The sequence below is a fragment of the Pinus tabuliformis genome, chromosome 9 (genome assembly GCF_031772625.1).
Source record: "Pinus tabuliformis cultivar Carrire ecotype Pingquan chromosome 9, CPIR1, whole genome shotgun sequence".
In the NCBI taxonomy this organism is placed as follows: domain Eukaryota; kingdom Viridiplantae; phylum Streptophyta; class Pinopsida; order Pinales; family Pinaceae; genus Pinus; species Pinus tabuliformis.
In genome coordinates this window covers 151050666-151077109 of record NC_142307.1, presented here as the reverse complement: position 1 = coordinate 151077109, position 26444 = coordinate 151050666, and the positions used below count along the sequence as shown (strand labels likewise).

General features: G+C 35.0%; 2 protein-coding genes across 2 annotated transcripts; both read left to right on the top strand.

Moving 5' to 3' along the window:
• The first annotated feature begins 3728 nt into the window (after nucleotides 1–3728).
• Nucleotides 3729–26380, top strand: LOC149147568 (early light-induced protein, chloroplastic-like). Its single transcript, XM_089438676.1, has 3 exons — nucleotides 3729–3935; nucleotides 25837–25875; nucleotides 25964–26380. The coding sequence occupies exons 1-3, from the start codon at nucleotides 3822–3824 to the stop codon at nucleotides 26309–26311; spliced, it is 501 nt and encodes a 166-aa protein (XP_089294802.1). The 5' UTR covers nucleotides 3729–3821; the 3' UTR covers nucleotides 26312–26380.
• Nucleotides 3942–4701, top strand: LOC149147569 (early light-induced protein 1, chloroplastic-like). Its single transcript, XM_089438677.1, has one exon. It carries the CDS (start codon nucleotides 4168–4170, stop codon nucleotides 4519–4521), a length of 354 nt encoding a protein of 117 aa, XP_089294803.1. The 5' UTR covers nucleotides 3942–4167; the 3' UTR covers nucleotides 4522–4701.
• Nucleotides 26381–26444: the final 64 nt, after the last annotated feature.

Genomic DNA, 26444 nt, shown 5'->3' with positions numbered 1-26444 from the left:
TCACCATTGCTTCAAACCAGAAATGCATAAATAACTTCAAATAAGAAAAGGAGAATGAAATTCACTTTTAGTTCAAGATCAAATAGAAGGGGAATTTAACTTAAATTCCTGTGTGTTCCTTCATATGTAGATTAGAATTAAACCAATATTCATTGAACAATCATCACACATCTAAATACATTTGAAACAAAAACTAGTCTATGAAAACTATGAAAATTGAACCAAGAAGTGTACTTAGCTTGGTGTGGGGGCCCTCCACCCTTGCCTTGCACACTTGAAGAAATCTCAGCTACAACAACTTCAGTAGATCAACCAAGCATGAACAACAAATTGGAATGAAAACAAGTTCTTCAAATTAGCTCCCAACTCCAATTATACAAAAGTTCCATACAAATTCCATTACAAAAGCCATCAAAGTCTTGGCTTTAAATAGAGGTTTAATGAAACAAACTGATCTATATTATCTCTAACACTCATATCTACTCATATCCACCTATCTAAGTCGAACTCATCCAATTCGTCCCAAGAAATATGGTCAATCCCATAAAATCTCAAAACTGCCCCATTTCCTAGGGATTTTCTGGTGACTAGTCATGTTTGACCAGCCTTGACCGGGCCTAATAAAGCTTGTTCTGGCCGAACCAAGTGGAGTTAGCTTAGTCCTAGTTCCCAAGCTATCCATCCATGCATCAAACTCGAGCCCAAGTGTCCTGCAAACATGTCATCCACATAGCTATTACGGGAATTTCCGATTCAGTCCAAAATTGCACTTGAAACTCAATTTTCATAAAAAATTCTAGAAATTGCAAAATTAAAATTAAACACCTGAATATGCATAAAATACATCAAAATGAGATGGAAATGATGGAAAATGGATGGAAAATATAAGAATTAGGTAAGTTTCCCTAAGCAAAAATAGACCAAAACTGAGGGCCAACATCTCAGCCAGAAGCAAAAATGGATCAATGTGAGGAATTAAAAAAAGTTGCACCTGCACAAAAAAAGCAAGCATTAGTCCTATGGAAACAATTTTAAACATGACCTAAAAATGGTCATTTTAAAATTAAGGGAAGACATTGCAATACATATGGAATAAGTGCAAATCGAAATGATTAACCTTATCATAAGCGCATAAGAAGAAATGCTATTATTTATATATGCATGGTGTAAAGTTATATGATGGCAAGTATATGATAATATGCAAAAGGGTAATATTATTATCATCAAACATGCGCATTGTTTTTAAGGGAAATACATCAACGAAATATATATAAGGCAATATTTCATAAGGAAATATATGCGCACTGAACCATTTGCATACAACAAAGGAATGTGTTAAACATATGCACTGTATTAAAACATAATCTTTTTGCATCCTGAAAATGGCAAATGAGTATGGCGGAGTAAATGATATTAGGCAGGGGATATGATTCAAACAGGCTTTCAAAACATTCTCAAACTTATGGCAATACAATTCGATGGGCATGATGGTAATACGGAAAAGGGTAAGGATATGCGCCATTAAATTGAAATAGTTTATGCGTGCATGGTTCATATGAGAAGGAATGAATGGTGAACAGCTGTAGGTAATGGCGAAAGTAAAAAAAATAAAACCATGATTTATTTTTTTACAGCAGTCACGACATAATGAGTTGGTATGCAGAAGGATGGCCACGATGGAAGCAATCAAACAACAGAGAAGCGGTCAAATCAGAATTTAAACTACACTATTTTGAAAGCTCAGAAAGAAAGGGAGTAACGATGTGCAGCAACTTGCGTTCATACAGCACAATGAAAATATTTAAATTTATTTCCAATTATCAGTTTGATGGTTATGCACGGCGTACCAGACAACAGTAAATGGTAAAAACGTTTTGAAAAAACCTTGTGGGAAGTAAAACGTTTTAACAAGAGCTACAACTACAGTCAACAGGTAAAAACGTTTTGACATAAACCCTGTGCGAAGAGCTCCGCCATTGTGGCCATCACGGCCATTGAGAGGCTCAGGAAAGATGGTAGATGCCATTGGCATATGGCAGAATGAAGTGAAGCGTTTCGAAGCAACGTAGAATATATAAGCAAGCTGTGAGAAGAATAATGCACTAGTTCAAAGAGAGAGCGTAGATTCTCCAATGTTAGCAGCGCTCCACTAACTCCAGAAATGGGAAAAAGGTCAGAATCGCCTCCAACTGTTATTAATTTCAAGGAAAAAATAATTGTTATTAAGCATTGCATTGTGAGCTAAAACTTCAGTTAAACAACCTGAGCGATTGCCACATATTTGCCATTAATTTAATAAATAATCCTCCAAAGGCAATTTTATTTAATTAAATTGGCGCTGGAATCTACTATTATTCCTAGAATTTAGTTACAATATAATGCAAAGTGTCATATTAATTCATAAAACTGTTTAAATCAAAGGGTCCAAAGTTAACCTAGAAATATTGGTCATTAAAAATTGGTGCAACTAAATATAACAGGTCATCACAGCCAATTAAATCTTCACAATAAGGCCTAAATGATTATTATTTAGATAGACAATAAATAGTATTAAATTACCATTATTCTTGAAATATAGTTACAATAGGTTGACTGTGCTAATAATTAATAAAATTCAGAGTCCAAAGGTGAACTGGAGTCTCCTCTAAAATTAAACATGTCCATTAATTATGATAATTCAAACAATAATTATGTTTATTAATACTCTATATTTAAAAATAATTTTTATCTTATAAATATTTTCTAGTATAAATACTAATTAAAGCCATGTTTATCTAATTGTAATTTATTCCATTAAACAATGCAATATTTATTACTAAACTATTTTATTACTTGCAAGGTTTAAAATTGGTTTATTTTAATTAAATATATATGAATTTGGTTTAAGGAAATAACAGGTTAAAACAATGCAAAGAAGTTTTTTCTAAATTTAAATTACCCCCTCGATAGGATTAAAACATAATTATGCCCAACAATCTTTTTATCAAAATCTAATCTAATTTTAAATTGGTCCCTCGGATAGGATTAAAACCATAATTGGCCCGAAACTAAATAATACCAAATTACTACCTCCTGCATTCCAAGACGCACAGCCGCCAAAAACAGAAATTGAGGAGAGGAAGACAGAAACCCTAAGACCTAACCAAAGGGGAATGAGGAGGCTAGGAAGACAAGGCTGGGACCCAGCAACTGCTAATCTTCCAGCCATCATCCCTATTAAGATTGTTCGGCCTTTTCTCAATCTCCAGGGCCTCTCTAAATTTGCGATGTGAAACTGCGCAACTTTGGCAATGACTTGAGCATCCTCTATACAAACATGATGGATAGTCTTAACTAATTAAAATGCCCACTCCCTATGGACATTCAAAACCTACTCCCACCTGTTACAATAACCCTTTATAAAAAAAAGGATAGACGAGGATAGAAATGGTTCAAAACGTGATTTACACGAACTCCTAAATTCTAGCACGAAGTTGAGACTTACTACAGGTTGAATAATCTATGGTGATGGTGATGCCCTCTACTATTTCAAGTGCGGTGCGCCGGTTGTTCGAGGATCTACGTCTCAATTTTTATCCAACCACGTGGAAACATAGTCCGAGGAAGAGAAACCTCGACTTGGTTAAGCGTTTACCGTTCAATGAATGACGGTAGATTTTTCCGTATGGCCTCCACATCCTTATATATAACACAATAACCAGCCCTGGAGTCTCATAACAGATCAATAGTGGCTATTCTTCTTTAGTTATTTCATATTGTTCTCAAAGTCCATATAAATTAGATTCGTTCTCATACATAGTGTTCATTATTATATTGCGATCATGGCCGCTGTAAATGCATCAGTAATGGCGATGAATGGAGCATCGCTCCTGCAACGGAGGCCAGCGGAAAGGTCAACAACCAGCAGGCAGCTTCGAGTAAAATGCATGGCAGGGGTTAGTAATTCTGTCGCTGTTTCCGTATCCACGAATAGAAGGTTTTATGTTATTCTATAAGGTTTTATGTTATTCTATATATAACTTAATTTGGGTCATGTGGATCCACAGCCGGAGTCAAGGCGATCACCTTCTACCCCTCCTGAGACGGTAAGCGATTATGCAAGCGCCAATTTTTACATTAACATGCACATGCACTGCACTGAACTGAATTGAATTGACATAAATAATAATGCAGGTGAGCACAAACTTTAAGGACGTGTTTGCTTTCAGTGGGCCAGCCCCAGAAACCATAAATGGGAGACTCGCCATGCTCGGATTCGTCTCAGCTGTCGGGGTGGAGATAGCGAGCGGGAAAGACCTCGCCGCCCAACTGGCCAGCGGAGGAGTTCCACTGTTTATTGGAAGCGCGGTTCTCTTCACGCTTGCTTCTCTGATACCCATGTTCAAGGGAGTGTCCAAAGAGAGCAAATCACAGGAAATAATGTCTTCTGGGGCAGAGATGTTGAATGGGCGTTTTGCCATGATTGGCCTCGTTGCGCTGGCCTTGACTGAATACCTCAAGGGAGGTCCTCTCATCTCATGATCATCATCAGCTCTGTACCAAACTTCATACCCCTCTTAGTGTAGGTTGTAATCGAACCCAACTTGTATTCACTCTGCTATCACGAGATGGCACTGTAACAAATTGTTTTGGCAGTTTGTGATATATTTGACAAGTTCATTCACAATCAATCATATAAATATATTTCTGATCAGTACATCTTTGGCAGAAACTCTGATCTAACTTGGAAGGATAAAAACAAGCATAGCGATCAGTAACACAAACAAACTTTTATTCATTTGGTACTCGTAAATTTCTAAATTCCGTACTAACTAAATATTAATAATTATTCCAAAAATACTAGTAATTATTCCAAAAGTGCAGCGAAAGAACTAAAATTTTTTAAATTGCAAAAATTGTATAAGGAATTTATTAGTACATATATGCCATATGTTATATGTATTTACATATTTAAATTTAAATAGATATTATAAAAAATAATATTTTAGTTTTATAAATTTTTATTATACATTAAGTTGTACATATTTATATATAGTTATTTAATATATTTCTCTATATATATATTAGATTATATATATATATATATATATAAACATTAGTTTTGATATATTTTTAACAAAATACTAAAATCATAGAATAACCAATGTTAAAAACAATCATTTAAACTCAATTAAAATGAATGGATTAAAAAATCTATGGTTTATATTATATTATTAATTAATATTATTTTCTAAAAACTAAATAAAATCTATTTATAGTGTATTTTAATTTATATATGAATGAAAAGTGGTGATATTTTAATTTCATATATAATCCCAATTAAAAAACAAATTTGATACATCATTCATAAAATACCCAAAGTAAAAGATAAAAGCATAGTGTGCAAAATTTAAGGAATAAAAAAAGCCATTAAATTACCCCTACCAAAAATTATTTTTTTTTAACTAGAATAGTACACATAAAAGAGAATCAAATATGCTTAAAATCATGGACCTCGGTTGAACAAATGTACTTGTATTAGTGCCTGTAGTTTCCATGTCAAATGGCTAGGCATTTGTGTATAATTTTTTTCGTTTGTCACGAGTTGTTGTACTCTTGGAAAATGGTAAGCTTTACAGATCAATTAGATGGCCACACAATTTAGTTATGGGCTTTTATGCTAGTCCCATAGGGATGCACTGCAAGACTTGACAAGCCTCTTTTATGGTTATTTTTATCCCTGTAATCGATGGCTATGTTAGCAAGTACGGGCATTGAAACTTGAGAGTGATTCGGGTGAGAAAATGCCATTCAAAGTAAATATGAATTTATAGTTGGGCGGGACTCTCATGTTCTTGTTAGGGACATAATTAAAACTACATTAATTCATTATAAATTTTTGTAAATAGCTCAAATCCATTAAAATCAAGCGAGTGAAGGTCTCAGAGGCTTTAGAACCCTTGAGGCCACTCTGTTTCATCACCCATACGTAAGATATTTTGCAATTACTTGTTGAAATTTTTTCCATTTGATGATGGTAAACATTGTGGAGTTACAAGAGACTTGATTCAAGCTAATGAATGATAATTTTGGATTAAGTTAAGACCTAGTGCATTTGTGATTCCCATGCCTAGATAACTAACAGGTGCATTAAGCATTTGGATAATTAACAAAAACAAATTCATGCAGGCTGTTGGTGCCTTTTCTTGTGATTTCCATCTCTATTGTTTATGATTCCCATCCCTGGATAAACAATTGGCAGTTTATGTATTACTCCCTCAATAAATAATAAATATGAGTTCCATCCATAACTCGTGTTTTCGATATCCCATGCCTTAATATTCCTATCATTAGTGGTGCATTTGTAATTTCCATTTCTAGGTTTTACAACCTCCTTGCAACTGAATAGTTTTGTTACGTGGAAGGAAGCCTCATTTTGAAGACACTCAGGGTTAGAAAAAACAAATGAAGTTGTATAGGTTTAAAGAAAAATATGCTTTAATTCATAGGTCTAAAGAAAATAAATTGTTCCAAATTGTTGTGACCACTCAGGCCATACCCAAATTCATAACTATTAAATAGACATCATCATTATAAGTTGTATACACCAGCACTCAAGCTTAGGCACATATTGAACCTCCACTTCTCCATGAGGAAACCCTAATCTCTATGTGTGCATTATCAGGCATTTTAACTTCATAGACCACATCAAGTTCCATAATGTTGTAGTCCTCATTCATAATGGTGGTACTCATATTTTCATTCATAAGAGAGTGGTAGAATAAACCCATTGTTTTTAATGCCTAGGACACAAATTTTAAATCATGATCCCCAATTGAGGTATAATGAACTGTGGGGGAAAATGTGAAAATGTCAAACTCTATATCGGAGACTATCAACTCAAATCCCATTTATTTTCCATTGATATGGGTGGCTATGATATAATATTGGGGGTAGAGTGTCTATGCACATTGGGATCACTCATAATGTATTTGAAAGAAATCTATATAGATTTCTCTAAAGGGGGACATGTATACACCCTTCAATGGATTTTGGTAAGGTCCCTTGAAATAGTCAATGCCCATAGTATGGAAAAATTATTAAATAAAGGCCACTCTAGAATTATTTGCCAATTTAATTCCATATAAGTTATGGATAATCCATAATTTGACATAAGAAATACTCTTAAATTTTCAATTGTTCCTTCACAAAAATCATCAAGTCTTTCAAACACCAAAGACTAAGTTTATCCATTCTTAAAGAAAGCACTAACATAACATTCCCTTGATCCTAGGAATTCAACCACAAAATGTACGTTCTTATTAACACCCTTTTGCACAAATTGATATAAGAAAAAATATCACTCAAGAACTATTGAAGGTGGAGGTCATACAACCTACTACAAGCCCTTACTCATGAGTAGTAGTCTTGATATTAAAGAAGGAAGGAACCTAGTGCAAGTGTCCTAATTATTAATGATCTTCTAGATGAAAAGCATGGAGAGAAGTTTTTCAATAATAAACATATGAAGGTCAATATGAGTTTTTTGTGATTACTTTCAATATTTATTAAACTTCGTCAACCTTCTAGAGCCTCATGAAAAAAAATTCAAAGCCTTTCTATGCAAGTTTTGCTAGTCTTCTTTGACGATATTATGGTCTACAATAAAGCATTGGAACTACACATAGAGAATGCTGATAATTCATTGAAACTCTTTCGAGATGACCAATTTTTTATGAAGCATTCCAAAGGTGCCTTTTGGGCTCCTAGGTTTGAATATCCATGATTATCCCCATCCTAAAACACTTCGATTTTAAGGGGATTTTTAGGAAATAAATGATACTGCAAAATAATTGTGAACAATCATGGTAAAATTATAGCTCCCCTTACTGTACTTGGCAATGCTGCCTGTGTGTTTCATGACATGTCCTTAACCATCACTTGAGGATCTGTTAGCTCTAGAAATATGTCTGTTTACTAACACCTGTGAGTTCTAGTGTAACATAAATCATGATCCCAAAAATTGGTATCAGATACAGGTTCCTTTAGGAATAACTTTACCACTAAAAGGTAAATTGATAGGGCATCATGGCTAAACCAGAAAGTCAGGATGCTTATTCAAGTAAGATACCAGTACTTGATGGTACAAATTATGTATTTTGGAAAGTCAGTATGGAAGCCTATCGCATGTCCCTAGGTGTAGATGTTTGGAGTTTTGTATTAGTTGATTATATTGTCCGAGAAACCCCTCCTACAAATGAAAATGATAAAAATGTTTATGGGAACAATGAAAAGGCAAAGAGTGCAATTCTCTTTGGCCTTAATCAATATGACCTTGTAAAAGTAATTCAATGTAAGTCAACTAAGGAAGTATGCTACAAGCTCTAGAATAGTTATAAAGGAGATGAGAAAGTTAAGCAAGCCAAACTTCAAGCGATTAGAATGAGGTTTGAGAGCTTAAGAATGAATAAGGAGGAAAATATACCAGAATATTTTCTTAGATTAATGAGGTAGAAAATATGATTAGAGGATTTGGAGAACAACTCATGAATGAAGTAGTTTTCTAGAATGTATTTATATCTCTTCCTATGAGATTCAGTTCTAGGATCTCATCTACATAAGAGATATCAAACTTAAAGTCTCTTTTAATGAAGGCGCTACATGGAACTCTCACTTCCTATGAGATGAGAATAGAAAAAGAGAAGTTTGAGCAAAAGGAGGTAGAATTTAAACCCTCAATGAAGAATAAGGAACACAAATATCACCAAGAATGTTCCAAGTATGAATTTGATCAAGAGTTTGCTTAGTTGGCTAGAAAGCTAAAACATGGTTTAGGAAAGTATAAGGGACATCTACCCTTCCAATGCTTTGAATGTGGAAGGTTTGAGAAATTTTCCTCCAAGTTTCCTTATTGAGATAAGACAAGAGAGGAAAAGGATCAGAAGCGCAGAGATAAAGCTCAAGAATATCATAAGAAGAATCGTTTCAAGAAAAAATGGTCTCTACTCCAAAGAGGATAGTTTTGCATTAGAAGGAAATAGGCAAGAGTCTCCAAAAGATGAGGTTGATGAATTCTTACTCATGGCATTAGAATCTAAATCTAAATATAAGAACGAATCAAACCTCAAGGAAGAAGAAGATGAAAGTGTAGTAGATCTTGAAGGGGAGCTCATCAACGCCCTTGATGAATTAAAGATGACCTGAAGGAAGAAAAAAAAAAGAGAAGTTGTTGTGAGATGAAGAAGGTATGAAGAGTTTGTTTACCAAAGTAAAAAGTTTGAGGAAGCTATTAAGAGTGAAGACAATCTGGCACAACAATTAGAAGAAAAGGAAAATAATTGTAAGAAGCTAGAAGATGAGAGTAACCTCTCGAAACAATAATTGACCAAGAAACGGGAGAAAATGATTATAAAAATATATAAACATGAAATTTTGTCTCTAAAACTCAAGCTTGATGATGCAAAAAGGGAAGAAGAGGTTTTTAATGGATTAATCATTGATTGGGAAATAACTGCCATAGTTTAGAAGCAAAGATTAGCTCTGAGAAAAAACCTTGATAAGTCCAAAATTGAGATGGAATTAGACAAAAAAATTGTTGAAGAAACAAAGAAACTAAACCACGTTATGAACAGTACAAGCCAAGGGAATTCGAACTTGGATCTGATCTATTCTCAACTTGGATTGCGCAATAGAGGCAGGCAAAATAGTGGAGGAGATTTGAACCTGTAACTTGTTCAGATCTGTGCTAGTTTGTGTGTAGCATGTGGAGATAGTACTGAGTACATGTGAGGAGTATTGTACTATGTATTGTTACATGTTCTCTATCATTATAATATACAGATAGTTGTGGGTTTTCAGCTGTATCCTTTCCCCATTACATACTGTGTTGATATGTGTGATTGATGTTTCAATGCGCACATGCGATTGTTTTTTTTAATTCCGCAAATTGATGATCAATGGTAGAGGAGGTTATGTATTATGCATGCATTGCGCAAATAGTGTATAATAAAGATAATCTCTATGAATAAGTGTTATATTATTGAAATTTCTACAGAACAAATATTCTTCAACCAAAGAGTAAAAATCCAAAAAAAAGAAGTGAAAATTTAGAGAAACAAAAAATCCTGAAAATTGCTAAAAAAAATTTCGAAAAAACAGTCACTAGGGTTCTAAATTTTTAAGCTACTCGAGTTGCCATTTGTTGGTATGAAGTTTCTTGGAAGTTGCACCAAAATCCTTCACTTATGTTAATCGTGACATATAACCCTAACAACAAAAATGAATGGTTTTCATTTCTCTTTAGATCTGAAAAATAAAATATCAAAACCCTCCAACAAATAATATACAAATATAAATGAACATGTACCATAAAATGATATATTGAGAATCCAATGGAAATAGCAGAACTTTGATTCTATTATTGGAAAATAAATGTTTATACATGTGAAGAGAATGTATAGACTTGGATCTAGAGATCCCCCTCTTTGGGATGGGTCCTTTGTACCCTATGCTTCAACTATTGGTTCAACTCATTGTCTCTCAAAGTGTATGTAATGGGTAAGAAGAAACGGTGATGGCCTGAACTAAAGATGGGAGCTCAAATCTCACAAGGAAATAATGAGGACGATGAGAATAGTCATGGTGAAGAATGAGGAGAAAACCATACTATTTATAACAAAATATTATGATAGATCTAGATTTAAGATAATAATAAAAAATGTTGGAATAAATCAAGATCTAACCGTTAGGAATATTTTATTGCATTTTAGAGAGGGAAATATTATTTAAAATTATCAAATATCTTTATTTAGAAAATTACTACAAAGATGGATAACATAGACATAGTCCAACTCTAGCCAAATAATTGCACACTTGCATCCATTGCTATTGGACAAGGAGCTTGCATCTAGAAGAAGGTAAATACTGCAATTTTCATCTTAATTCCAAGCCAAATAAACCTACATACATCACCCATTAGGCCAATTCCTCCATCGTACCCTTCTCCATAATACACAACAAAATAAGTGAGAAAGAAATAAGATTTATAATGCTCATGTATAAACTTATTATTACATAAACTTTGTAAAATTTAAAAAAAATATTCAAATGTGGGAAAAGTTGGATAGTAAACTGCATTTATTTGCATTTATAAACCATAAGTAAAATTCTTTAAACTAACTAATTAATCTAATTATGGAAAATCCTTATGTCTTTTAAACCTTTATTAACTAATTAAAATGCCCACTCCCTATGGACATTCAAAACCTACTCCCACCTGTTACAATAACCTTTTATAAAAAAAAGGATAGACAAGTATAGAAATGGTTCAAAATGTGATTTACACGAACTCCTAAATTCTAGCACAAAGTTGAGACATACTACAGGTTGAATAATCTATGGTGATGGTGATGCCCTCTACTATTTCATTATTAAAAATCTAAAAATCTATTATTAAATTAGTTGGAAACGTTCCAATTATACAAGTGTGGTGCGCCAGTTGTTCGAGGATCTACGTCTCAATGTTTATCCAACCACGTGGAAACATAGTCCGAGGAAGAGAAACCTCGACTTGGCTAAGCGTTTACCGTTTATGCAAGCGCCAATTTTTACATTAACATGCACTGCACTGAACTAAATTGAATTGACATAAATAATAATGCAGGTGAGCACAAACTTTAAGGATGTGTTTGCTTACAGTGGGCCAGCCCTAGAAACCATAAATGGGAGACTCGTCGTGCTCAGATTCGTCTCAGCTGTCGGGGACATAGGAACAGATGCAAGGGAGCAGTTACGACAACGCGGTCTCGGAACAATGAGTACATGAGATTCAACAAGCAGCCGCTCAGTGCACTGCCGACCTTGTAGCAGTTTGAGCAGAGTTGGGAGGTCTTTGCGAAAGGATCTCTGCACTGACAGAGTGACTCGAGGGTGAGTCATGATGTTTGTTTTGGAGGCCTGTTGGGCGTGGAATCCCCCACATGGAAAGTTTTAGGGCTTAAAGACCATTGTAAAGACTTAGCGAATTGCGAGTGTGGGGCGCGATGTTGTAATAGAGTCATAGAGTTGTCCACCATTACTTTTGTAAATGTAGTGTCAGATTGAGAGAACTACCCATGGTCGGCAGACCATGGGATTGTATAAAATGGATTGATGACAATGGAATATAAGGATAGAAAAGTATCTGAAGTGTAGATTTGTGTCTTTGGGTCATAGAGTAGGAGAAGGCTCTGCAGCTGAGTGCGCATAGGCCTAGTAGTATGCAGTTGAGTGCGCAGACCCCTGCAGCTAAGTGCGCAGGGTAGGTTGAGTCTATAACCATTTGAAACATTAATAAAGAGAAGTTTTACCATATTTCTGTGTATATTTTCCTGTTTTATGCATTAAAGTATATTGGGTATGAATTGCATGTTTACTGGTTATTTACTCCGCGAACTTATATGAATATGCTGAGTAAGTGAATGTAATATAAGGTATCTATTTACGTGAAGATAACTAACTGTTATAAGGAGATAAGTAAGATCCATGGCGTGACTTGGGGAAATAGTGCAGATCACTGCTCCAGCAGTGTGAAAGCCCCACAGTCCCTGGTTAGGGCTACGCGAAGGCAAAGATAATAGGTTGCGAAGGCCATATAGGTCCAGGAATTACGCGAAGTAACATGCGTGAAGGTATTCACAGTTGGACTAAATCAAACCCCTCAGACATCTCAAGGGTGCGGAAACCTGGTTCCAACATCCCCCCATACTGCTTCGGGTGAGACCTCAGTCTGCACTGCACGGACTGTTGCTGAAAGGGCCAGTAGTACATGGATTTGTTTGTCTAATTAAACTCCCAACCTGTGTCAGGACCCAACAACCCAACAAGATGCATATTGAAGGTAGAGTGTTTGTGGAGAATTTTGATGGCCCGGGTGCTAGTATTGTTGTTGGTTGGCATCCAAGTCAACCTTGTTTGACTTACTGTTGGCCCTCAGTTTTGGTCTATTTTTGCTTTACGGAAAAATAGTTAGGGTTATGAAATGAATATGGAATGTAGAAAATAAATATAGGTAAATAGAGAATGATATTTAGGGTTATGAAATGTTAGGGCTATGGAATGAATATAAGATGTACATATGTACATTGGATTAGGTATAGGGTAAATGTAGTAGGATGGACATAGGCTAATGGGTATAGAAGGAGGAAAATGTGATGAATGTGCATTCACGTATTAACTCAATTTCAACAAAGTCTAAAAATTTCTACAAAAATTTGAATTTACAAGAGCAAAATTGTGCACTTACTATTCTTGTACTTCCCTGTAGTATTGGATGAATGTTGTTGTTCTTTAACAATATTGGATGAAGTTGTCTTGATCAAATATCGTAGATAGATAGAGCTTATTTATGCCTTATGTTCTAGCATCCTTCATTGATTCTGGTCCATTGATTGTTGATGTCGTTCAGGTCCCTCTTCAATTGATTCATAATAACTCAGGTCCCTTTTGTCATGTACATTTTTATGCAATATATACATGTTTTTGCTAACATTTCAGGTCCCTCTGCAATTGAATTCAAAAATATTTCAGGTCCCAACTGCCAACAATACAAGTTCCATCGTCAATTCAGCTGCACAACTAAGTTTATTTTTGTGAACCTTCCCCCCTTGCTGATGGGAAGACTTGTCCTCAAGTCTTCTTTATTCTGGAGGATGATTCCTGCAAACGCAAACTGAAGAAATGGCAAAACAAAATAGAGAATTCATATTGGCCAAGCAAGTTGGTTTTCCAATATGAATTCGAGTTTGTATTGTCCCACTTTCATGGATTTTAACAACCAAACTCTATTATTTTTGAAATTTTTCTATTTTTTTTCTGAATGGAGGTGGGGTGTAATGGAGTAGGGAAGTATGAAAGCTTATGAAAATAGTTTATATTGAAGTCATGATGTAGTAGTAAGTCTGGACTTCAACATGCTTGGTCATGGAGCTTAACATACAGTATGGATGATGAACAATATGAATTCAAATCATGAACAAATGATGATGATCAAAATACGAATTCAATATGAAAGGCTTCTTTGAAGATTGATGTGACTTGACATGGTACTGAACTTGATTGCTTCTCCTAATGATTGTCTTCATGGCTTTTTGCCTTGATCTCGATCATGTTGTAGGGTTTGTTGATGTTGTTGGTCAACATTGAAGAGCAAGCTTCAAGAGTTTGATTTTCATTGAATGAACTCAACATCAGGTGAATTTTCACTTTGCTTTGACTTGAACATTTGTATTCATATTTTGGAATATGAATTTGACTTTGAAAATTACTTCATCCATGGACTTCACTCCTTCATTCTTCCTGTGACCTGCAAAAACATAGCATTTGCCTGCAATACAACATTAGATGATGGAGGAAGAGAGGTGTATTGTCTCTCTTCTTCCAATAAATATGTAAATCATTACAAGCATTTCTTAGAAAACAAGTCCAAAGATTATATACAAACAAATTGCATTTATTTACCCCTTTGAGGAATGGTGGGCAGCCTAGACCTCCTAGTGGCATTTTGTTTACAAAATATTTGTTTGATATCGAATTAGAGTGATTCCAAAGCCACGTAGAAGTGAATTCATACGGCTTCCTCCAGTATAAACAGGTTTTCAAAATGGCTTAAAATGATATGGTAAAAATTATAAGGAGTGCCATGTTTGATAGAGCTTCTTGTTAATTTTTAACTAGACCAACAGTCACTGTTAGAAGCGTAACTTCTTCGATAAATATCAGATCAATGTAATTCCACTTGGAGATTAAAGTAGATTCATTTTTGTATTTCCAGTAGAAACTGGTTTTAAAAATTCTTAGGCTTGATATCACAAAATTGGTGATGAACAGGCCTAGGAGGCAGAGTTTTGCTATGCTGGTTTGAAGACATGCAGTCACTAAATGTGGCATAACTTTTTCATTTCACCTCCAAATGGGATGATTCAAATTGTGTCTTAAACTAGACTTGAATATATATCTCCCGTATAAACAGGTTTTGAAAAGAAGATGATTTGGTATTTAAAATATGCCAATGAACAGTCAAGACCTAGAATTGTCACCATGCAGATGTTTCGACAAGCAATTAGTATTTCAAGAATAACTTTTTCATATAATACCTGATTGAAGTGATTCAAATTGATTTGGAAACTAGATTCAAAGGGCTATATTCCCTATGAATTTCAGATAAAAATGTTCCCATTATCACTTCATATATAGGTTGTACTAACTCTGTCCTCAACATTTCACTTGAGACCTAGTTTTGATTTTGATCACATTTTTATTTGTGATATAAATTGAGAACTTCAAAATGGATTCCAAAACTAGATTTCAAGAGATATGTAAATAAACCATGATTTCAAAATGATCCTATATGCTTACCCAAAATAGGCTTGTTCTTACTGCATTTTTCCATGTAGTCCTTTCAAATGAATATTGAACAATGATTCGAAGAAATTGTTTGAAACAAATTTATTATGGAAGTCTTATTGTGAATTCATTCTACTTGTTTATTTATTCTATCCTATCCTATTCTATTTTAGAAAAATAATTCATTCTCTCAAGTATAAGAGAATTTCCAGTGCATCCATTTTCGTAACAAGATCATAAGTAAACTCATATCCAAATTTGGAAAATATACTTTAATGAATGTTTGGACATGAAAATTTCTCTGATCATAAAGATTTGATGAGAAAGAATGTTGAATAATGGAGTAGTGTTGTAGCCTATTCTTTAACATCATTTTTTATATCTTGTCTTGCAAATGGATTTTGTAGTTTTTTTTTTTTTTGATTTTATGTTTTTGTTGGGGGGTTTTGTTGTGGAAACCTAATTTTAGGATCTCTATTTCTAGGCATAAAGAAACATAACTAAGAGAATTGTATCTTAACTAAATTTTTAGTGTTTTTGTTTATCTTTTTTTGACTATGCTGATAATTGCCTCCCCGGCAACGGCGCCAAAATGTTGAGCTAATTTATTGACTAAATTAACACAAGTATTTAATTATCAATCCGGGTTTGTAAAACTTGGAGGCAAATCCACTGTATATGGACATCAGATATAATCAAGTTTAGAAGATAAAACTTGAAGAATTAAGGAAGTACATATTACAAATATAAACTTATTTTAGCAATTTCTACTTCATTTATGTAATATATGAGGGAAGAGGCTCCTAACTTAGGAGAACCAGGTTGTCCTTCCCTACAATACTACTTTCATGAAGATAAATCTAAGAGCACTAATTAACAATGGTTTATGATGCAGAAGATGTAAAAGAAGAGGCTCCTAACTAAGGAGGTCCAGATTGTCCTCCTTCACAATCCTACTATATCACAATCACCATTGCTTCAAACCAGAAATGCATAAATAACTTCAAATAAGAAAAGGAGAATGAAATTCACTTTTAGTTCAAGATCAAATAGAAGGGGAATTTAACTTAAATTCCTGTGTGTTCCTTCATATGTAGATTAGAATTAAACCAATATTCATTGAACAATCATCACACATCTAAATACATTTGAAACAAAAACTAGTCTATGAAAACTATGAAAATTGAACCAAGAAGTGTACTTAGCTTGGTGTGGGGGCCCTCCACCCTTGCCTTGCACACTTGAAGAAATCTCAGCTACAACAACTTCAGTAGATCAACCAAGCATGAACAACAAATTGGAATGAAAACAAGTTCTTCAAATTAGCTCCCAACTCCAATTATACAAAAGTTACATACAAATTCCATTACAAAAGCCATCAAAGTCTTGGCTTTAAATAGAGGTTTAATGAAACAAACTGATCTATATTATCTCTAACACTCATATCTACTCATATCCACCTATCTAAGTCGAACTCATCCAATTCGTCCCAAGAAATATGGTCAATCCCATAAAATCTCAAAACTGCCCCATTTCCTAGGGATTTTCTGGTGACTAGTCATGTTTGACCAGCCTTGACCGGGCCTAATAAAGCTTGTTCTGGCCGAACCAAGTGGAGTTAGCTTAGTCCTAGTTCCCAAGCTATCCATCCATGCATCAAACTCGAGCCCAAGTGTCCTGCAAACATGTCATCCACATAGCTATTACGGGAATTTCCGATTCAGTCCAAAATTGCACTTGAAACTCAATTTTCATAAAAAATTCTAGAAATTGCAAAATTAAAATTAAACACCTGAATATGCATAAAATACATCAAAATGAGATGGAAATGATGGAAAATGGATGGAAAATATAAGAATTAGGTAAGTTTCCCTAAGCAAAAATAGACCAAAACTGAGGGCCAACATCTCAGCCAGAAGCAAAAATGGATCAATGTGAGGAATTAAAAAAAGTTGCACCTGCACAAAAAAAGCAAGCATTAGTCCTATGGAAACAATTTTAAACATGACCTAAAAATGGTCATTTTAAAATTAAGGGAAGACATTGCAATACATATGGAATAAGTGCAAATCGAAATGATTAACCTTATCATAAGCGCATAAGAAGAAATGCTATTATTTATATATGCATGGTGTAAAGTTATATGATGGCAAGTATATGATAATATGCAAAAGGGTAATATTATTATCATCAAACATGCGCATTGTTTTTAAGGGAAATACATCAACGAAATATATATAAGGCAATATTTCATAAGGAAATATATGCGCACTGAACCATTTGCATACAACAAAGGAATGTGTTAAACATATGCACTGTATTAAAACATAATCTTTTTGCATCCTGAAAATGGCAAATGAGTATGGCGGAGTAAATGATATTAGGCAGGGGATATGATTCAAACAGGCTTTCAAAACATTCTCAAACTTATGGCAATACAATTCGATGGGCATGATGGTAATACGGAAAAGGGTAAGGATATGCGCCATTAAATTGAAATAGTTTATGCGTGCATGGTTCATATGAGAAGGAATGAATGGTGAACAGCTGTAGGTAATGGCGAAAGTAAAAAAAATAAAACCATGATTTATTTTTTTACAGCAGTCACGACATAATGAGTTGGTATGCAGAAGGATGGCCACGATGGAAGCAATCAAACAACAGAGAAGCGGTCAAATCAGAATTTAAACTACACCATCATCGCTATTTTGAAAGCTCAGAAAGAAAGGGAGTAACGATGTGCAGCCACTTGCGTTCATACAGCACAATGAAAATATTTAAACACGGTTCCAATTATCAGTTTGATGGTTATGCACGGCGTACCAGACAACAGTAAATGGTAAAAACGTTTTGAAAAAACCTTGTGGGAAGTAAAACGTTTTAACAAGAGCTACAGCTACAGTCAACAGGTAAAAACGTTTTGACATAAACCCTGTGCGAAGAGCTCCGCCATTGTGGCCATCACGGCCATTGAGAGGCTCAGGAAAGATGGTAGATGCCATTGGCATATGGCTGAAAGAAGTGAAACGTTTTGACAGAAGCAACAACGTAGAATATATAAGCAAGCTGTGAGAAGAATAATGCACTAGTTCAAAGAGAGAGCGTAATTCTCTCAATGTTAGCAGCGCTCCACTAGACTCCAGAAATCCCGGGAAAGAAGGTAAGAGATCGCCTCCAACTGTTAGTGGATTTCAAGGAAAAAATACTTGTGTTAAGCATTGCATTGTGAGCTAAAACTTCAGTTAAACAACCTGAGCGATTGCCACATATTTGCCATTAATTTAATAAATGAATCCTCGCAAAGGCAATTTTATTTAATTAAATTGGCGCTGGAGATCTGGCTGACGTGTAAGCTCAAGCAGAATGGACTGAGAAAGATATTTCGTGAGCAAAATGGTAAGAGCCAAAATCCGATTCATTTTCATTAATGCAACGGATATTCTTGAGGAAATCTCGGGATATTTTAATAAAAACATCAGTTATAAGATAATGCATTTACCAGTGTCATTGTCGTCATTCATTGAAACTCTTCCATCAGTAAGGTCGTAGGATGTTTAGATGCAGTTTAACAGTGGAAAACGCAGGTTAATTGAGCCACGATGCAGAGGAATCACAACAGTTCATCACAGCCAGTGAGTTTGCTTGCACAAATAAGGCACGGGGAATGAGTTGTTAACGGTGAAATGGAGACAATCAAAATAAATCATCTGACAAATCCCGGTTCTCCCTGAAATAAAATGTTTATTACGGGTTGACTGCATGCTGAAGTAATGAATAAAAAGTTTGAGTGCAGTTTTGAAAACATGGAGTTTGCTGAGCCGAAAATTACACCTGTCCATGCATTTTTATGATCAAACAAGTCGAGTTTCAGTTTGATGCATGAAGGAATGGGTCTTTAAAAACAAAGTGCGGGCATATGTTTAAAGATTTGCGTTTATATTTGCTAATGCAAAGCCAAATTTATATTGATTGTCATATGTTGATTAAATAAAACAGTGCAATGGTTTATATTGGTCATTGGGCAGCGAATTGTCATATGTTGATGCAGTGTTTTAAATTGGTCATAGTTATATACAGTCCTAAAGATTAGTTATTGAATCTTGGTTTCCATGAACAGGGTAGAGATGTTGCAAAGACAGAGACAAAGGAGTTTTTTTTTAAATTTGATGAAACAGAGGATAGAATATAAGAAATAGATTAATAAAAACATGTTTATTATGTTTTTATAATCTTTTTATCAAAATTTTGTTCATGTTTTTGAGGATTGGTCTCATCTCTTTGTCAAGGGCATTGGAAAAGAGGTAAGCAGGATGCTAGAGAAACATTTGAAGGAAAAAATTGATTTCAAATTGAATGATCATTCAATCTCAGAAATGCATTTCAATTTTGAGAAACTACTATTTTTCATTGCTTTTTCTGGGCAAATGAAAATGAAATTTGAAAAACGAAAACATGGGTTTTCTTAAGATCGAGCCTAATTAGACTCCATGGGGGCAATTTTCTCAAATTCATTTCTGTTTGGGATATTTTTATGGTTCTTTCAACCCCTATTTTGCAAATTGCATGGGTGAACGAGTGGCTAAATTGAAAGTGAATGCCTAGACATAAAAAATTGCTTCTTTTAATGAGATGTAAGGGCAACTGGATATTGGATGCTTTGAGTAAAATTATTGATTTGAGTTGGACATGAATCCTGTGTCGGAATGTATTGCCAAATTCAAGTTTTATTTGTCATCTGAAGTTGCTCATCCAGAATGATATATTGGTAAAGAATGTCATCCACAAGAAAAGAGAAGAAGTACATGAAAGCATAGATATCCTTTTACAGGTAGCTCAAGAGAAAGCTTCATCTTCAAGGGACAGAGCCATTGGTAGAACAGCAAGGGAGGTCAGCATACAGAGGCAGAAGATCAATGAGACAAAGGCAAGCATGAGGACATGCTTGAAGATCAGCAAGGGGGAGATGTTGGCCCTCAGTTTTGGTCTATTTTTGCTTAGGGAAACTTACCTAATTCTTATATTTTCCATCCATTTTCCATCATATCCATCTCATTTTGATGTATTTTATGCATATTCAGGTGTTTAATTTTAATTTTGCAATTTCTAGAATTTTTTATGAAAATTGAGTTTCAAGTGCAATTTTGGACTGAATCAGAAATTTCCGTAATAGCTATGTGGATGACATGTTTGCAGGACACTTGGGCTCGAGTTTGATGCATGGATGGACAGCTTGGGAACTAGGACTAAGCTAACTCCACTTGGTTCGGCCAGAACAAGCTTTATTAGGCCCGGTCAAGGCTGGTCAAACATGACTAGTCACCAGAAAATCCCTAGGAAATGGGGCAGTTTTGAGATTTTATGGGATTGACCATACTTCTTGGGATGAATTGGATGAGTTCGACTTAGATAGGTGGATATGAGTAGATATGAGTGTTAGAGATAATATAGATCAGTTTGTTTCATTAAACCTCTATTTAAAGCCAAGACTTTGATGGCTTTTGTAATGGAATTTGTATGTAACTTTTGTATAATTGGAGTTGGGAGCTAATTTGAAGAACTTGTTTTCATTCCAATTTGTTGTTCATGCTTGGTTGATCTACTGAAGTTGTTGTAGTTGAGATTTCTTCAAGTGTGCAAGGCAAGGGTAGAGGGCCCCCACACCAAGCTAAGTACACTTCTTGGTTCAATTTTCATAGTTTTCATAGAATAGTTTTTGTTTCAAATGTATTTAGATGTGTGATGCTTGTTGAATGAATATTGGTTTAATTCTAATCTACATATGAAGGAACACACAGGAATTTAAGTTAAATTCCCCTTCTATTTGATCTTGAACTAAAAGTGAATTTCATTCTCCTTTTCTTATTTGAAGTTATTTATGCATTTCTGGTTTGAAGCAATGGTGATTGTGATATAGTAGGATTGTGAAGGAGGACAATCTGGACCTCCTTAGTTAGGAGCCTCTTCTTTTACATCTTCTGCATCATAAACCATTGTTAATTAGTGCTCTTAGATTTATCTTCATGAAAGTAGTATTCTAGGGAAGGACAACCTGGTTCTCCTAAGTTAGGAGCCTCTTCCCTCATATATTACATAAATGAAGTAGAAATTGTTAAAATAAGTTTATATTTGTAATATGTACTTCCTTAATTCTTCAAATTTTATCTTCTAAACTTGATTATATCTGATGTCCATATACAGTGGATTTGCCTCCAAGTTTTACAAACCCGAATTGATAATTAAATACTTGTGTTAATTTAGTCAATAAATTAGCTCAACACTTACGATGGTTATAGTGATGTGGAAGTGATTTGATGAAGTGTTGTAGAGGCACCAGTGACTTCTGGAGGTCATGTAGAGGCTTGCGAAGCTTTGGAAGAAGTTTGAGAAATTTATGAGTTGAGGAAAGATGTTTCCCTTCATCCTCTACCCCAGTTGCATGGATGATGAGTCACGGGATGATTGAAAAGCTCCAGTCATTGGTAGGCAGTCCTATGGGAGAGACTGGGGAGATCTATTCGAATTTAACCTGTGTTTCAAGTGTGACAGAGTTTTTTCAGGAGTTTTTCTCTACATTCCTCACGCTGTTAAGCTAATTTTGGCATTGTCGGATGTTCTTGATCAGAATTTTTCAGCATATGGTAGGAAAAGTTCGCGGGTCTGCTAGAAGTTGATCAAAGTTGAAAATATCAAATGGATAGTGGTGTTAGTGGTTGATTTAGTAAAAAATCCTATCTTAACCAAATCTTAAGCGTGTGCAAAAATGGTTAAGTGATCCATAACATGTACAACTTACAAAGTTACTCAACATAAGAAAGTGATAAATAGAGGAAGGTACGAATTGGTTGGTTTTCTTGAGAACGTTAGAGTATTCCATTCTGAGGGTCTCGAGAATGAGTATATATTGCAGCAACGACTCACATTGTTTGGCATTTTTTTATCGATGTATTGTGTGCAGAAATTAGAGATAGAGTTTAGAAGAAGATTTATATTTTACGTTTTGATTGTGGCCTAAAATTGGCCGCTTGTGGTGTGTTAGAGAGCAGAGATTGTTGTGACTAGAAGAGAAGAAATAACCCTCTTAAGGGATTCTTTTTTTTTTTAGATTTGATGTGTAGGATGATGGTGTTCGTGGGTTTCTCATGTTGAGCTGATTGAGAACCCATTATAAAACATTTATTAAATGTGGTTTGCATGGAGGAAGTGAAGGCGTGGAGGCTTAAGAGTAGACATTGATTTGGCATATTCAGTAAAAGGAAGATATTTCTCCATCTAGTTGGAGTTGGATAGTCCAATGGTAGTTGGGAGAGGATCGTTGGTCGTGGGAGCTTCGAGCAGATATATTTTGATATATCCATGAGAGGAAACAATTTTCCGTTCTGATGGATGCCGTCATAATTTGAAGCAAGCTGATTCTTCTAGCTTATGGGTGTAAGCAAATCCATATACAATTTGTTCAACAGATTATTAAAATAATTGAGCAGTGCAACAAAAGTAGGGTGGTGTTCTCTCGAAAGGGTTTTGAACATAAATACTTGTGTTCTTATGTGTGCATGCTTGTGTTGATGTTTCTCATGGTTATTATGTTTGAGTTTATTGTTTCTTTCATATTTAGTTAAGGCAATATTTTGAATGGGCATGGTTATTTGATATTGTGGTAACAATTTTAAAATTGATATAAAGGCCATCACTGCTGATTCATCCCCCCTCAATACTCAATACTCAAATACATTTCCAACATAATTTTTTTCTTCTTGTTAGTCAGTCAGCAATGCAGAGCCCTAGACCAACTAGTCGGGGAGTGTTGTGGAGATTTTCACACACTGAGACCTAAGCCTAACCCCCTCTAAATCAGTTTTTTGGCACGCTCTGGTTTTGACCTCGAGATTGTGGAGCTTTTCAAGCTCCCTACAAGGACAAATTACTATTTCTCAATGTAAGTGATCGATGGGGGTTTGTGGAATCCTATCCCAGTGACCCTAAATCTAATTACAAGATTGTTTTTCCCTATTGCCCAATTGGGCTTAATCTATGTGAGTTAAGTTATAATTAATGTGGACTGTTTCAAGTCTTTCCTTAGTGGTTGTAACCAAGCGCTAGTTTTATTAGGGTGTGAGTGTGTGAATAATGTGTATGTGGATGTGTTTATTAAATCATGTTTTATGATGGCAATGCTACTGAGAAATAAAGTGCATAAACTATAAATAATAGTAAAATAACAACAAACGGAAGCACGCAATTCCCCACGCAAAAATCTATGAAACGACAAGAACAAATGAGGACAATACAAGCAACCCAAAGAAACGAAAATACCAAAAGATTTAATGCATAAGGGGCTAGGATCTAAGGCTAGATCTGCTAAAATGATGCAAAAAAATCCAAGAAAAAACATAAGGGAAAGTATTGGAAAATAACATAAATCAAATTGTGAAAAGAAGGATGCTCGTGGCGATCCTAAAGAATAAATTCAACACATGTCTCAAAAGGAAACAAATCATTCTAAAAATTACCTAAAAAGGACTACAAAATGATGGCAACAACGTTGGAAAACAATGGCTAAATGTTCTGCGCACTAGATTCCTCAACTGAACAAATTGTCTCCAAAATGGTAGAGGTGTACTCTAAACCCTAAGGGGATTTTCCCTTCCTCGAAATGAGAAAACATACTAAGAGACTTTGGGCCTAGGGGTGAAAGGGAACAAGAAGAAACCCTTCCTGACACACGTGCATAACTGTCGCCAAAATTATGAAAAAAAATTGTAGAAATAGGGGGCACAAGTTTTCACATGTTTAATGTGTCCTCGAGCATAAAAAGGCTCAAAATGTCCATATGGGGTGCAATATTTTGTCAAAAAAAATGTGCTCCCTCCCCAAAGGAATTTCTTCGTAAATTTATTGCAAACAGTGTCATCTCTTGCACGAATGGTACACGTGACCTGCAAAAAGGACAAGGAAACCCAACAAAACAAATATTCTTCAATCAAAGAGTAAAAATCCAAAAAAAAGAAGTGAAAATTGAGAGAAAGAAAAAATCCTGAAAATTGCTAAAAAAAATGTCGAAAAACAGTCACTAGGGTTCTAAATTTTTAAGCTACTCGAGTTGCCATTTGTTAGTATGAAGTTTCTTGGAAGTTGCACCAAAATCCTTCACTTATGTTAATCATGACATATAACCCTAACAACAAAAATGAATGGTTTTCATTTCTCTTTAGATCTGAAAAATAAAATATCAAAACCCTACAACAAATAATATCCAAATATAAATGAACATGTACCATAAAATGATATATTGAGAATCCAATGGAAATAGCAGAACTTTGATTCTATTATTGAAAAATAAATGTTTATACATGTGAAGAGAATGTATAGACTTGGATCTAGAGATCCCCCTCTTTCGGATGAGTCCTTTGTACCCTATGCTTCAGCTATTGATTCAACTCATTGTCTCTCAAAGTGTATGTAATGGGTAAGAAGAAACGATGATGGCCTGAACTAAAGATGGGAGCTCAAATCTCACAAGGCGATAATTAGGACGATGAGAATAGTCATGGTGAAGAATGAAGAGATAACCATATTATTTATAACAAAATATTATGATAGATCTAGATTTAAGGTAATAATAAAAAATGTTGGAATAAATCAAGATCTAACCGTTAGGAATATTTTATTGCACTTTAGAAAGGAAAATATTATTTAAAATTATCAAATATCTTTATTTAGAAAATTAATAAACTACATTTATTTGGATAATAAACTGCATTTATTTACATTTATAAACCATAAGTAAAATTCTTTAAACTAACTAATTAATCTAATTATGGAAAATCCTTATGTTTTTTAAACCTTTATTAACTAATTAAAATGCCCACTCCCTATGGACATTCAAAACCTACTCCCACCTGTTACAATAACCCTTTATAAAAAAAGGATAGAGGAGGATAGAAATGGTTCAAAACGTGATTTACACGAACTCCTAAATTCTAGCACGAATTTGAGACTTACTACAGGTTGAATAATCTTTGGTGATGGTGATGCCCTCTGCTATTTCAAGTGCGGTGCGCCGGTTGTTGGAGTATCTACGTCTCAATTTTTATCCAACCACGTGGAAACATAGTCCGAGGAAGAGAAACCTCGACTTGGTTAAGCGTTTACCGTTCAATGAATGACGGTAGATTTTTCCGTATGGCCTCCACATCCTTATATATAACACAATAACCAGCCCTGGAGTCTCATAACAGATCAATAGTGGCTATTCTTCTTTAGTTATTTCATATTGTTCTCAAAGTCCATATAAATTAGATTCGTTCTCATACATAGTGTTCATTATTATATTGCGATCATGGCCGCTGTAAATGCATCATGGCAGGGGTTAGTAATTCTGTCGCTGTTTCCGTATCCACGAATAGAAGGTTTTATGTTATTCTATAAGGTTTTATGTTATTGTATATATAACTTAATTTGGGTCATGTGGATCCACAGCCGGAGTCAAGGCGATCAACTTCTACCCCTCCTGAGACGGTAAGCGATTATGCAAGCGCCAATTTTTACATTAACATGCACATGCACTGCACTGAACTGAATTGAATTGACATAAATAATAATGCAGGTGGGCACAAACTTTAAGGACGTGTTCGCTTTCAGTGGGCCAGCCCCAGAAACCATAAATGGGAGACTCGCCATGCTCGGATTCGTCTCAGCTGTCGGGGTGGAGATAGCGAGCGGGAAAGACCTCGCCGCCCAACTGGCCAGCGGAGGAGTTCCACTGTTTATTGGAAGCGCGCTTCTCTTCACGCTTGCTTCTCTGATACCCATGTTCAAGGGAGTGTCCAAAGAGAGCAAATCACAGGAAATAATGTCTTCTGGGGCAGAGATGTTGAATGGGCGTTTTGCCATGATTGGCCTCGTTGCGCTGGCCTTGACTGAATACCTCAAGGGAGGTCCTCTCATCTCATGATCATCATCAGCTCTGTACCAAACTTCATACCCCTCTTAGCGTAGGTTGTAATCGAACCCAACTTGTATTCACTCTGCTATCACGAGATGGCACTGTAACAAATTGTTTTGGCAGTTTGTAATATATTTGACAA

Bases quoted from the DNA above. Each gene is read 5' to 3' on its own strand.
- LOC149147568 (XM_089438676.1), top strand. From the start codon at position 3,822: ATGGCCGCTGTAAATGCATCAGTAATGGCGATGAATGGAGCATCGCTC. The intron at 3,936-25,836 runs GTTAGTAATTCT...GTGGATCCACAG, and splicing joins GAGTAAAATGCATGGCAGGG to CCGGAGTCAAGGCGATCAAC. The intron at 25,876-25,963 runs GTAAGCGATTAT...ATAATAATGCAG, and splicing joins CTTCTACCCCTCCTGAGACG to GTGGGCACAAACTTTAAGGA.
- LOC149147569 (XM_089438677.1), top strand. From the start codon at position 4,168: ATGCAGGTGAGCACAAACTTTAAGGACGTGTTTGCTTTCAGTGGGCCA.